Below are 14,558 nucleotides of genomic sequence, written 5' to 3'. Positions count from 1 at the left end.
AAGGAACTGCCTTGGCCCATTTTATTGGTTAGAACGTAGGTAGGTGGAGTAAACAGAACAGAAGGCTGGGAGGAAGAGGAAGTGAGCTCAGACTCGACAGCTCTCCTCTTGGGAGCAGACGCCTCAGAGAGACGCCATGCTCCTGGCTCCTGGGCAGATGCACGCTATGAAGCTCCGACCCAGGATGGACATAGGCTAGAATCTTCCCGGTAAGTGCACCTAGGGGCGCAACACAGATGATTAGAAATGGGCTAAATTAATATGTGAGAATTAGCCTAGAAGAGGCTAGATAGAAATGGGCCAAGCAGTGATTAAAAGAATACAGTTTCCATGTCATTATTTTGGGTAAAGCTAGCCGTGGGGGCGGCCGGGTGCCAGGGACGCAGCCCCGCCGCTCATATTACTACAGACTTAGTTCTTTCCTTCCACCATTATGTGGGATCAAACTGACATCACCAGGCTTCAAGGCAAGTGCCCTTAGCTGCTGAGCCATCTCGCTGGCCTGGTCTCACGTTGTGACCCGTGTGCTGTCTACATAAAGAGGGCAGCTCCTGCTGTTGTCAGCCTTCAGTGTTGTCACTCAGGCGAGCCAAAGCATTGGGTCCTTGGTGACTCATCTGCACTCTTCAGCGTCCCTCCTACCTACTTCAGCTGAGTTGTGAGTCCCAGGAGGAAGCAGTTCCTGTCACACACGTTCCCCAAATCACATGAGTCATTGTTGGGAGAACACGAGAATCCCGTAAGAGATGCCCACTTCAAGTCCGCTTCTGTTAATGGAGGATCTGGTGACTTCGTTCCAAGGAGTTCATCTCACCATGTACAGACTGCAGAACTGACTGCTATAGCCATTCTCCAGACATGTTTAGGTACCGAGAGCTTGTGACATCATAGGCCTGCTGAGGGGCTGAGGGATGTCACGAAAAATAGGAAAAGCTCCTGTCTACGAGCAATATGAATATGTGGCAGGCTCAGCCAGACAGAAAGTCAGAGACAGAGACGAGTGGATGGGCGTGATTATGGGGGATGGGTGAGACTAGGGCAGGATTTGGGGGAGGTTGGGCCCTGAGGATGGGAGCCAGTTTCAGTGACCTCAGCAAAGCCTTCCTGTGGCCCCACTGCCACACTGGGAGTGTTCGCATCTGTCCGGGCACGGGGGGGACAGACTGGCACCAGCTGAAGCAGGGTCACCCACAGGTGGATTTTACACCTGCTGGTCAGCCTCTGACGGTGCTTTAGCATCCCCGTTCCCAGCATTCCGCTCTACTCGAGAGCGTGGCAGGATGCAGAAGCCCTAAGAGGCAGCTGAGACTCTGCTGTGCATCACCTGCTGCAGACAACGGTGCTGTCTGTCATTGGTGGCCGGAGACGCACGTCTCACGACCCGTTGCTTATAGTAGGCTTCGGTCTCCTGTCACAAGCCCTTGGTGACTCCAGACCGTCCCTGTAGCATAGACCTCTGTCATTTCCTAACCTGCTGTCCCTGTGTGATAGCGTTAGCAGCACAGGTGTCCCCACTCTGTGGCACAAACAACGGCAGCCACATCTCTTTATATCTGCCCAGCCTCTTCCATGACTTAACCGTTTGTGTTGGGTAGTGACTTCCAGATGTAGAATTTCTGAGGAACAGGCTGTTCTCTGTCTCCTCTGTGACTACAGCAGTTTCCTACTGACCCCTCCATACCTTTCTTGCCTTATAGTCTGTTCTTAACACGCCTGCCTCTATGACCCATATGAAACACTCAATGTTTAAAACCTAGATTCTGGGCCAGGAACCAGCCGGTGACATCTCTGCTCAGAAGACTGGATTTGGTTCCCAGAACTCACGTCCATGACTCATAGCTGTGCTTCCTGCACCGGCAGATCCATGCCTTCTGGTTTCTGCACACACCTACACATGTGCACACATGCACACACCATACACAGGGACAAGTACGTACATATACTTACACTAAAGTCAGAGCCAGGCATGGCGGCTGGCCTGTGACTCACTGTGTAGGACAGCCTGGCCTTGAACACACAGAGATCCACCTGTCTATACCTCCCAAGAGCTGGGGTTCAAGGTGGTCACCAAACCAAGCTGAATTTTTAAATGCTATATTGTAAACTTTAGGGCTTATTGAAAAAAAAAAGCTAGTCATCATTCAACCTTAGATCTTTCCCTGGTGTTTCCTGTATTAGGAAAATAATTCATAAAGCCATTTTTAAAGCAAGGCTACCCAATCTGAATTTTTTCAAGGCCAAAGAAAGTATCAGCAAATTAAAAATTGAAGATATATTTCCCCTTTGGCAAAAATGACACTGATAGAACCTTGCAACAAGCCATTTCTGTTGGTGCAGCTTGGTAACATCATCATCAGAGTCAGGATAAGGAGGCGTGAGCCAGGGCTCTGTTGGATCTCCACATTTAACTGATGCTTTTATTCAGTGAACAAATTAACATGTTGTCTTAAGACTTGACCATCTCCACGGACGAGCCAAGGGAGAACCGTGGCAAGCTCTGAGAACTTGAAGTCAGAGAAATAGCTCAGTGGTAGATCCCTTGCCTGGCATTTCAAGAACATGGTATGAACCCCCCTTGAGAGCATAACAGTGGCAGATGTGAGCTCAAGCTGTTGAAGTCTAGAGTGTTTTGCACAGACCAGCTAAGGAAATGCCAGGAACACACCGCTAAGAAGGCAGTGGCTTGAATACCTGGAAAACATGCTTGGTCCACAGGCACAGCGCAATGGCTGCCAGTTACGCTGATTTCAGTTTGGTAATGGCCCTACTCCACTTAGCTTGGCGAGGCCTTGCCCTTGTTTTGTTTATGACTCCCTTGGAGAACGGGTTTGGCAGCCCTTTTGTTTGCTTGCTTGCTTGTTTTTTTATTGCTAGTGAAGGCCTCCTCTAATATATGTCTCAGGAGTTTTGTTGTTACTAGTTTTGTTTTTTTTTTTTTAAAAGATGTGATTGCATGTAGCCCAGGCTGGCCTAAAACTCCCTGTAGAACTGAGGATGACCTTGAATTTAGGATTCTCTTGCCTAAGAATTACAGATATGCACCATCATAGCTGGGAGTTGAAGTCAGGTCTTCATGTTTGGCAAGCAGAGGGTTCCATAGGCTATACCTCAGTAAAATAAAAAAAAAAATTACATAATTTGTTAGTATATAATTTGCCAAAAAAAAAAAAAAAGCCAGTGTCCTACTGGAGAGAGGGTTTAGTGGTTAAGAGTGCTTACTCTAAATGGAATAGAAAAGTAACCTGGTAGGTGGGAGCCAAGGAATACCGGCATCTCACAGTAAGCCCAGCCGGTCTGCTCCTACAGAGGTGCTAGAGCCCTGCCCCTGCTCTGGGAAGGTTTTCCCAGGGCAAGTGTAACAACTCTGCCCCAGTGAAGTTGTTACAGCTTTTCTTTGGTCCCCCACAGTGTAAGAGCTCTGCTCCAGTGGGCAGAGTTTACCCAGTGAAGTTACATCTTTTCTTTGGTGTAACTGCTCTGCTCTGGTGGGTATTAAAAGTGACACATTACTGCAGTTCCACCCAGTGTCACACAGCACAGCAAACCTCACCCACGAGATTTATTGGGAAGCAGGGATCCAGGACGGTGGCTGCCTCTAGAGTGAGAAGCAGTAGCAAACGAACAGGGTACAGAGATTATATAGGATTTCTTAGGGGTGGGGAAATGGGAGAGCTTTTCCAAAGTGGCTTGGGATTGGTGGGATCTGTAGCCTGACTCAGGGACAGGCTCAGGGATTGGTGGGATTTCAAGCCCTGGCTCTGGGTCAAATCAGGGTCAGGGTGTTTTTCCTTGGCCCAGGTCTCAGGTCAGGTCAGGGTCAGGCATTCTTTCCTCTTTATCCTATACTTACTGTTGCAGAGGACCTGGGTTTGGTTGCCAGCACCCACATGGCACCTCACAGCCATGTATAACTCTGGATTCAGAGGATCAGACACTATGTCTAGCCTCCAGGGTCACCACACCCATGTGGTGCACAGACACATTTAGGCAAAACGCTGTACAATAAGATGAAAATAAGGAAATCTTTAATAAACCAGACTGTTTGGGTCAGACTCAGAACACTGAGGCGTCCACACCAGCCTGTTTCTGTGTCCTCTGCAGCCCAGTTATATGTTATGATTTGTTCTAAAACTAAGCTGGGACTCTCATCTCTGTGCTGTGCTGGATATTTTAATTCATCATAAAACCCACCATATGTTATTTTCTTGTTTTAAATTATTTTGGTGAAGAAGGGTGATATCTTTCTGTTATTTAAACAAATCCTTCAAGGAACGATCCAGGTAGAGTTAGAGTTGATTAGGATACTCTTGGTATCCTGTCTTTGAGCCCCCCCCCCCTTAGTATTTTCAAGTTTTTTTTTATGCAAGAGAGAGGGGGCACGTTCTTCACACTTGTAAATTTTACATAAATGAACAACCTTTGTTTCTCAAGTCTGTGTAATAGACTGTTGCAGACCATGTGGCCGCCAATAATAGAAATTATTCCTACACCTGCAGTCCAGATGTCTCAGATCCCTTCACCAGCTTGACGATTGCAGCGTCTTTCTTTCAATTGCGTCTTGTGCACGGGTGATCTGGGCAGGCACGCTCAGCCCAGTTGGATCCACAGCTGTAAAGAGCAGTAGCCAGAGGGGCACCTAAGGAATTCTCCCCGTGTTACCAAGTTTTCTAAAAGCCATTGTCTACTGCAGCGGACTGAGGATCACCTTTGGATGGATCCCTTTTCCTGCATCCTTGGCTGCCCAGCTCCTGCCCCAAGGACCTGGAAAGCCACCTCCTGTGCAGTGCTTTGTTTATTTGAATGAATAAGTGAAATTTATGCCCTGGCAATGCTGAAGCATACATGGGCAGCCCATACATGGTGGTTCTGTTGAACTCATCCATATTGGGTTTCATGGTCTAAGCTGATGAGGATGACCAGGTCTTTTCTTCAGGAGGGCACCAGATGTCATTACTGGTGGTCGTGAGCTACCATGTGGTTGCTGAGAACTGAACTCAGGACCTTAGGAAGTGCAGTTCTCTCAACCGCTATGTTCACTTACCTGTGTTCAAATGGAAGTATCTTCCACATTGTATGTTCTCCCATACCAGGCTAAACAAAGCTAGGCATCTGCAGGGTCTCACTCCCTGCGGCTTCAGGAACTTCTCTTCCTTGACTCTTCTACAGCCGTAGTTACCGGCATTCCTGGGTTTGTGGCCACACCCTTCCGATTTCTGCCTGTGGTCACAGCACCTCCCCTCCTAAGGGTGCAGAGGATAATGTCCCTGATCTCAGGAGCCTTCTTTTAATCTAATCTGCATACACAGTCTCTCAAGAAAGCTCGCTCTGAGCTAATTAGGTCAGAATTTGAATACCGGTTCCGTGGCCAAGTTTCTTCACCTTGTTTGAAAATAGATGAGAATGTGTCTGTCACAGAGAGGTTTGGGAAGCACCAAGATCTACAGTGTTATTTCTTGGCTTCTGTCTTCCCTTCTTGACATCAGAGTCTTATTTTGACTGTGCTATCAAGAGCCAGCCGCAGTCGCTGGTGGGCACCGTTCTTTCCTCGGAAGGCTGGTGCACCTGCACTGTACTGTTGTGAAAATACAGCTGGAGACAGCTTGGTCACTATGGCCCACTCAGAAGTGAACATCCTGTGTGTGAGTGCCAAGTGCCCTTAGCTTGGGGACCAGAGATGCTGGAAGCAGAAGTGACCAGTGTAGTGGTTTCTGCGCAGGGAGTAAGGAGAGGGTGCCTGGAACGAACTGGGGGGCTGTCTGAGGGGACAGTTGGAGACAGTCATAACAAGTGTCTTGGGTCCTGAACTCCCTGGCACACTCTCCTGTACACACCTTCGTGGAAGGTTGTTTGTATCATTTGGTGTCTGTGTCTAAGTTTAACTGTCTCGTTTCCCCATGGGAATTTTGTCGTTCCTGTGAGGTTCTCTCCAGTGCCAGGTGTGTCAGTCAAGCGCAGGAATGACCAGGTGAAAAGTCTCTTTGTGGCCTCCTTGCCAGTGTTTATTGACGGTGTGAAGGTTGTAGTTTCAGTCTTTCTGACAACAGAACGTGTGTCACACAAGGGCAGTTATCCGTCAGGTCCCAGCTTTGTCAGGCCACAGTTAGCATCAGCCGCAGAGTTCTGGAGTCACAAGTTGATCTGAAGTCACCACTCTGGCTCATCCTGGTCTCAGTGACCCTGAGGCCTGCAGATCCTCTTCCCGGGACCCTTCCTAAGGGAGCTTGTTGGGAGCCAGGAGGAGGGCTGGGGAGGAAGTTGCAGGCCTACCAGTGCAGGGCCACCACCCTCAGAGCAGGCTGTGTGGTCTCACTGGGTGCAGGACCACCACCCATAGAACAGGCTGTGTGGTATCACTGGGTGCAGGGCCTTTAGTGTTAGATTCCTGGACACATCTCAATACCTATTTAAGGAGCTGGATCTTTTCTGATTCTGATGATGTTTTTTCAGCGTTCTTGAGGAAAAACTTTTAGTGGAAAGAAAAATCAGATATACAGTGGCTCCTTCCGTACCCGTGGTTCCTTCCGTACCCGTGGCTCCTTCCCTACCCGTGGCTCCTTCCATACCCGTGGCTCCTTCCCTACCCGTGGCTCCTTCCCTACCCGTGGCTCCTTCCCTACCCGTGGCTCCTTCCCTACCCGTGGCTCCTTCCATACCTGGACCATGGTTTCTAAGACCTTCAGTGAGGAATGAGGCCAGAGAGAAAACTGAACGCTAGATATAGGCTTTTCCTTTGCACGTTTACTCAGGCGCAATCTAATGTATAAATTAGGCAAAGAGCAGCAGTGGTAAAACAGAGCAGGTACAACCATCCAGTGTAATAAAAGTTACAGGAACGTGGTTGCGTACTCGCCAAGAACAGATACAACCAGACACTGTAGTAAAAGTTACAGGAACGTGGCCGCATACTTGCCAAGCATCTTCCTGTATTCTATCCTGTTTTCAGACTGCAGTGGCCTGCCACTGAGACCCCAGAAAGAGAGGCAGCAGAGTGGGAGAGGGGAGAGCGATCGTGTATAAAGTATATAACCAGAAATAACTAAAGCTAACATCTGGAGGCTGTTGGGCTCTGGCAGCAGTGGGTAGATAGATGCACAGTGCACATGGAATCTGGAGCCTCCAAGAGCCTCTGAGTGTTCGGAGAGGAAACCAAACGACCAGAAGCAAATGGATACCAGCTTCAGTTTAGAAGCAAACCATCCCCTGTCCTGTGGAGCAAAGGAACCAGATAATGGCAGTGGCCTTGAGCGTTCACTCCAGGCGGATGGGGATCTCTTCTGGACCTAGAGGACAGAATATGCTCCTTTTGCCTTTGAATACATCTGGTTACAAAGAACTAGATTGGTAAACAATTATACAACAAAATCTACATATACACATGGAGAGAAAATGGTGTGGGGGGAGGGGCTGGAGGGGAGTTGAGCCAAAGTCACCTCCTAAGCCTGCTGTGTGTGGGGGGAAGAACTGGAGGGGAGCTGAGCCAAAGTCACCTCCTAAGCTGCTGTGTGGTGCGCACCTGTACTCTCAAGGGCTTGGGAAGGGACACGGAGGAGAGAGGATCATGGGATTGAAGCCAGTGTGGGCCACAGAGTGGGACCCTGCTCCAGAAAACAAAAAGAAAAGCAAAGCAAAAGGGGACGGCTTGAGGATAAGGGAACTTGCTGCCAAGCCCAGGGACATGAGTTCAATCCCCAGGCCCCTCATGGTGAAAGGTGAGCTCATGTATGCACTAGCTGTGCTATGTATGTGCACACACAGAAAATAAGTGAAAAAAGTTTTGAAAGGGAGTTTTCTCTGCTGAGGTTAATTTCACCCCAGTTAGGCAAATTGGTGTATTTTCTTCACAACCCTTTCCCCTGTACTGTGCTCGCTCTGTTTAAAATCACAACACAGGGGACTGGAAAGGTGGCTTAGAGGTTAAGAGCACTGGCTGCTTTTCCAGAAGTCCTGAGTTCAATTCCCAGCAACCACATGGTGGCTCACAACCATCTATAATGAGATCTGGTGCCTTCTTCTGGTGTGTGGGAATACATGCCAGAACACTGTATACATAATAAATACATCTTAAAAAATAAAACCACACCTTTAAAAAAAATCACAACTCAGGAAGAATCTGAGTTTGATTTATGATGATGTCAGGTCATAACCAATCACCATGCCTTTCTTTTCTCCTTAGTGTCAAATCAACAGTGCCTTGACTTCCTTCCACACTGCTTTGGAACTCGCCATAGATCAGAGGGAGATTCAGCATGTCTGTCTATATGAAATCGGTAACTAGAATCCAGTTTGTCTGTCCATATGAAATGGGTAACTAGAATCCAGTTTGTCTGTCCATATGAAATGGGTAACTAGAATCCAGTTTGTCTGTATGAAATGGGTAACTAGAATCCAGTTTGTCTGTCCATATGAAATGGGTAACTAGAATCCAGTTTGTCTGTCCGTATGAAATGGGTAACTAGAATCCAGTTTGTCTGTCCATATGAAATGGGTAACTAGAATCCAGTTTGTCTGTCTGTATGAAATGGGTAACTAGAATCCAGTTTGTCTGTCCATATGAAATCGGTAACTAGAATGCAGTTTGTCTGTCTGTATGAAATGGGTAACTAGAATCCAGTTTGTCTGTCTGTATGAAATCAGTAACTAGAATCCAGTTTGTCTGTATGAAATCAGTAACTAGAATCCAATTTGTCTGTATGAGATGGGTAACTGAAATTCATCATGTTGTCTGTATGAAGTCTGCCGCCCTGTGCCCCAGCACCCATGCTCCCTGCAGAGTTCTCTCATCTTGGACACCACCTGATGTGCTGTCCCCATGCACACACACTACAGTTAAACCTGGGAAAGTGGACAGTGTGGGCTGGGTGGACCACAGTGCCCTGCTGTAGTAGGATCGATCCCTGGTGCCTGACCTGGCTTTCTGGAGCCCATTCCCTGTGGTGGGATGCCATGCTCAGCCTTGATGGGGGGCGGGGCTTGGTCCTGCCTCAACTTGACATACCAGGCTTTGTTGACTCCCTGGGGGAGGCCTTACCCTCTCTGAAGAGTGAATGGGAAGTGGAGGGAAGGGAGAGAAAGGGAAGAATGGGGAACTATGGTTGGTATGTAAAATAAATAAAAATAGTTAAAACATTCAAGGTCCCAGCTCTCTTAGCCATTTGTCCATGAGAACTTAGATAAGTTAATGAAGGCCCTTGAGCACTTATTGTCAATGGTGCTCTACTCAGGCGTGTGTGTGTGTGTGTGTGTGTGTGTGTGTGTGTGTGTGTATGCATGCATGTAACTTGACATAAGCTAGGGGGACCTGGGAGGAAGGAACATCAGCTGAGAAGATGCCTCCATCAGATTGACTTGTGGGAAATGATTGGTATGGGAGGACCCAGCCCACTCTGGGCAGTGCCACCCCAAAGCAGGTGGTCTAGGTGGGGTAAGACCTACTGGGCAAACCATGAGAAACAAGCAGGTAAAGTGCCTGCAAGGCTTCTGCTCCGGTCCCTGCCAGAAGTTCCTGCCCTGGCTGCCTTCAGTGGTGGACTGTGATTGGGACCTAAAACACTCTCAGAGAAGGGTTTTGGTCAATGCAGTTAGAGATTCCTAGCTTAGCTGTGAGCCGTGGAGTTCCCTACTTCAGGATGCCGTGCTGTTCTTACTCCTTAGCGTAGAGTGGTGCTCTGAACTTGGGGCCTTGGGTCATTGCACTATGTCTTTACCTTCAAGTGGTGCGCCATGCTCCGTGACTCAGGGTAGCATGCCAACTAGTGGTGCGCCATGCTCCGTGACTCGGGGTAGCATGCCAACTAGTGGTGCGCCATGCTCCGTGACTCGGGGTAGCATGCCAACTAGTGGTGCGCCATGCTCCGTGACTCGGGGTAGCATGCCAACTAGTGGTGCGCCATGCTCCGTGACTCGGGGTAGCATGCCAACTAGTGGTGCGCCATGCTCCGTGACTCGGGGGTAGCATGCCAACTAGTGGTGCGCCATGCTCCGTGACTCGGGGTAGCATGCCAACTAGTGGTGCGCCATGCTCCGTGACTCGGGGTAGCATGCCAACTAGTGGTGCGCCATGCTCCGTGACTCGGGGTAGCATGCCAACTAGTGGTGCGCCATGCTCCGTGACTCGGGGTAGCATGCCAACTCTGCTCCCTTTGCAGGCTGGTGCAGCATGATTGGGCTCAACTTCAAGGATGCATTTGACTCCTTTGAGAGGCTGAAAAATGAATCCAGATGGTCGCAGTGCTATTATGCATATTTGACTGCAGGTGAGTAGCTGTTGTCTGGGGCCAGACCACTCCCCATCCTGGGGGGGGGGGGGGATGGAGGAGGAAGTACAGGCCTATGCAGGGGTGGGCTCTTCTTTTCCCTTATCTGATTAAAGAATTAAAAGGTAAGAACAAAATGTTACAGAAAATTTGGGGGAGACCTGGTGGAACCACCATATGATGCCAGGAAAGTCTGGGTCCCTTGCGGGGGTTCTTAGTGTCGTTAGTGAAAAGATAAGAATGAGTCAAACTAGCTTTGAGATAATTTATTCGAGTTAAAAACCCCCCAGGGTGGGCAAGCTGGAACTCTGCCGGCTGCCCAGACAGAGGGTGGAGGAGGAAGGGAAAAGCCATGCTGCTTGAGAGAAGTTGACAAAGAGGTCACACCCAGTGACAGGCAACTTCAGGGAGCTGAGGAGGGTGTGGGTGCCCAAAGTGCCCAAGTGTAAAAGCTCACCTACAGTCTCTCCAGCATCCTGAGGGAAAGGACACAAGCGGAGGAAGGGACGGTTAATGCCTTTCTGATTAGGAGGTCCTGCTAAGCCCTTCCTTCTGGGTGAGGATTCTGGGAAAGAAAAGTATATTAAGGTGAGCATACTTCCTAAGGGGTAGCCCCATCTTCTGAGGGGTGGTCCCACCTTCTGAGGGGTGGTTCCCTTAGCCAGGACCTCAGCCTTCACAGCTGCATTAACTCCTGAGTTGACAAATGCCTGTCTCCACCTACAGGCAAATCCTATAACCAAATAAATGGGGCAGAAGTGCCAAGAGGCCTAGCTGGATGCCAAGACATCCAGGGCTGTTCCCAGTTATTCCACACTCCCGTCTGGGCCTGTCTGGTCTTCAGAAATGTTTCACGCGAAGCTCTCTTTGCTTCCAAGCCCTTACTTCTTTCTTCTCCTTTGCTATGTTTTTATTCATTAGGATTTTAAAATATTCAGAATCAGACATGTCTGTTTCATTGTGTGAGTAGTTTCTAGTTGATGCTCTGTTTAAGAGCACCATGGAGCTTGAGTTTGCTCCAGTCCCACTTTCCCTGTCAGCCAAGACATCCGAGCACAGGTACCTCATGCTGCAAACATTGCAAGGAACATGACTGTGGTGTGGCTTTTGCTTTTGGAAGTTCTTAGATGACATAGTTGACATTATGCTGCCACCTGGTGGACAAAGGTGTTGTCTGCGCTAGTTTAGGATTACAGAGGGTGCAGAACTAAAGAGACCAGAGAGGGGGAGCTGTGCATCGCCTGCCCTTGAGAATGCCCTCAAGATCTTCAGGTCTGCTCTCCGACAACCTCAGAAGCAGTTCTTCTACTTAAAATTCAAGAGTAGCATGAGCATTTGTCTTGGCGCTGGGAATCGAGCCAAGGACCCTGCATAGCTTAGTTAGCTATGCTCTGTCCCTGAACTACATTCACATCCCACTCAGGATCCCAAGCATTGCTGTAAACATCCCCATTCCTTGAACATTTGCCTTTAGTGAGACATATTCCCCTTATAATCTGTCCCTTAGCTCATCTAACTAAAGCAAGTCAGGCTCTGCATTAGGCAGGTTGTGTCTTGGCTAGCTTGAAAACCCTCTAAAATCACGTCAGAGAGTGGTTCAGTACAATCCGCCTCATTTCCGTGTGCCTTTTGCAGCTTCTGCAGGACGTCCCTGTTTCATGCCTTTGTGTTTGGAATTTTTATTTCTGATATGTGGCTTGGTATACAGAATCTCATACTTAAGGGTTATTTACACAGCTTCCCAGCAGTTCGGATAAGAGTCAGAGCTATGTATTGATCCCCACCTGCATAGCCCGGAAGGATGGCTTGCACGATGGCCAATAGATGTGGCCAGGTCTTACAGTCAGTACTGGGCAGCTGTGTTGTTGTTGTTGTTGTTTTGAGGGGGACATACAAGAAATGAATGTGTGAAATAGCTATATGACCAAATGTTTACATGTTTGGAAACATCCCAGAACTCTAGTCGTAGCTGTGTGAAAGAAAGCTCCTCACCTGTGTCACCACAAGGGGACATTTGGAGCACCAGATATGTGAACAGTCCCCTCTGTGATGAGCATGTGAGGAAGACTTGGTCCCACAGTCAAGGGATGCCTGAAGGTTGTATTTGAGCTGGCCATGAAAGAAACTGTGTGTTGACTAAAAGGGACAGGTGTCCAGCATCCAGGCTTCACTTCCTTGTCTTATTGTTTCATAGTGACAAAAGACACATAGCACAAGCCTACTGTTTGGGGCACTTGTACCTCAGAGCCACTTCTGCAGCCACCATCGTCCATGCCCAGAATTCCCGGATGGTTTCACAGGGGACGTCTAAACACTACCATTACTTCCTCCTCCAGGGTGGTCACCAGTCTTCTCTGTTCTGCCCCTGAACTGAACTTTTCTGTGCTTCTATGAGCACAACATATTCATCTTTCTGTGTCCGGTTTATTTCATTTATCAAAAGATATTAAAGGCTGACCCATCTTGTGGCATGTCCCAGTATTTATTTTTAAGGCTGGATAATTCGCCATTGTATGTCGTATGCCTGCCACATCTTGCTTGCCCATTCACCCACCAGTGGATGGTCGAGCTGCTTCCTCTTCCGGTGTGTACTGAGAATCCTGGAGTGCAAATGTCAGGCTGAGCCCTTGCTTTCCGTTCCTTCGAGGACATCTGGAAGCAGAGTGACTGGATCTGATCCTCTGCTATTCTTGCAGTGTTCCTGGAAGGCTAAAATTATGTGAGAATTATGTTACCAGAGAGTGTCACTTAGGGACGGTATAGCAGTCTTAGTGGAAGAATTGATATACTGAGTCGTCTAGGTCTCATCCTTAAGTACCTAGTGCCTCCTGTTTGCAGACAGGATGTAAAGGGGTAGATTTGTGAAAGCTCAAAACTGCTATCCCCAGCTGTGATGTACAAAGAAGGTTGGAGGGTTGGAATCTGTTTGGGGGGTCTGTGGCGTTAATGTTGTATGTTTCAGGTGTGACTTAGATGCAGGACATTTCTTTGTCTTTCATCATGTGTCTTGGTCACTGTTCTATCGCTGTGAAAAGACACCACGACCATGGCAATTGTTTGAAAAAGAAGCATTTAATTGAGGGACTTGCTTTCGGTTCCAGAGGGTTAGCCAGTGGCTGAGAGCTTTGCATCCTTATCCATGAGCAGGAGAGAAGGAAGGAGGGAGGGAGGGAGGGAGGGAAAGAAGGAGGGAGGGAGACACAGATGCAGAGATTAGGCCTGGCAGGTACCTCCTGCAATCAGACCACACCTAATCCTTCCAAAGTTCATTACCTGGGGACCAAGCATGCAAATATGAGCCCGTGGGAGCGCGTTTGCATCCAAACCATCACGTCATTTGACTGTAAGAGTGTTTTGGTTGGGGAAGTGACTGGGCCAGTTAAGTGCCAGGTGCATCATGTGTGTCTGGTCCCTAGCTGGTGCAGCAGGGCATGTCGGAGCAGCACAGGCAGGTAGATCCTGGAGTTTGCCTGCCATCCCACCTAGCTGGTTCAGTGCGCTCAGATGCAGCGAAGGACAGGGTCTCAGCAAAATAAGCTGGAGAGCCAGAGGAAGAGGAGGAAAAGGACGACGATGACAGCGGTGACACCTGGCATGGCTTCTGGTCTGCACATGCATATGTGCACGCATGATCATGTACACAGGCCACACACACAAGAATGTTCTCAGGCCAGCAAGATGGCTAAATGGGTAAAGGTGCTGGTCCAAGCCTAATGACCCTAGTTCAGGCCTTGGGGCACGTCTGGGGAGGAGAGGATCCTCTGCTGCAGGTTGTCCTCTGCCCTCCACCTGTGTGCTATGGTGTGCATGCCCACACACATGCAAGTACGTAACTGTAATGAAGGTCTAACTGAAGAGAGGATATTCTCCGTGATCTGAGGAAAACCTCAAGCCAAGGCAGCAGACATCCTCCCTTCTCACTGGTCTGCTGGGGCCAGCACTTCACTTCCCTGAGCCTCTTTGCTCCTGGACTCACAGTGACCGGTGGTAGCACAGACTGTCACCACCCTTCTGGTGCTGCCATGCCATTGCTGAGGTTGGTGCAGTCATTTTTGGATTGGCACAGATCCCACTCCGCACCCAGGGAGTTCGTGTGTCTGGACATGGGTAGCTCCTTCTTTTGAACCCTCTTACTACCAAGCGTTCCCTGGTATCCCCTCCACCCCGGCTCCCTCAGTTTCCTCCAAGCCTCGTGGCTGTTTCTTTGTGCCCTGTGCTCTGCCTGCCGAGGCTCTCTAGTTCTTACATAAAGAAGGCAGAAGTTAGGGTAGTTTTACTCCATTCCAGCTAGGGCGTGAAGAGCGA

The 14,558-nt window shown here is 48.9% G+C and overlaps 1 protein-coding gene across 2 annotated transcripts in view; it reads left to right on the top strand.

The window, feature by feature from the left end:
• The window catches only part of Ttc39c (tetratricopeptide repeat domain 39C), a 94,209-nt gene that overhangs the window by 70,031 nt on the left and 9,620 nt on the right, over positions 1–14,558 (top strand). For both annotated transcript variants that reach the window (XM_041660119.1, XM_041660118.1), the window contains exons 7-8: positions 8,174–8,267; positions 10,146–10,253. In XM_041660119.1, the coding sequence (XP_041516053.1) occupies positions 8,174–8,267; positions 10,146–10,253 (202 nt within the window). The remainder of the gene's footprint in view (positions 1–8,173; positions 8,268–10,145; positions 10,254–14,558) is intronic.

The sequence above is a fragment of the Microtus oregoni genome, unplaced genomic scaffold (genome assembly GCF_018167655.1).
Source record: "Microtus oregoni isolate MIOR12 unplaced genomic scaffold, Mior012 000011F_ref0000422, whole genome shotgun sequence".
NCBI classification, from domain to species: domain Eukaryota; kingdom Metazoa; phylum Chordata; class Mammalia; order Rodentia; family Cricetidae; genus Microtus; species Microtus oregoni.
The sequence above is the reverse complement of the archived record's forward strand: the minus strand, read 5'-3'. Positions and strand labels throughout refer to the sequence as shown.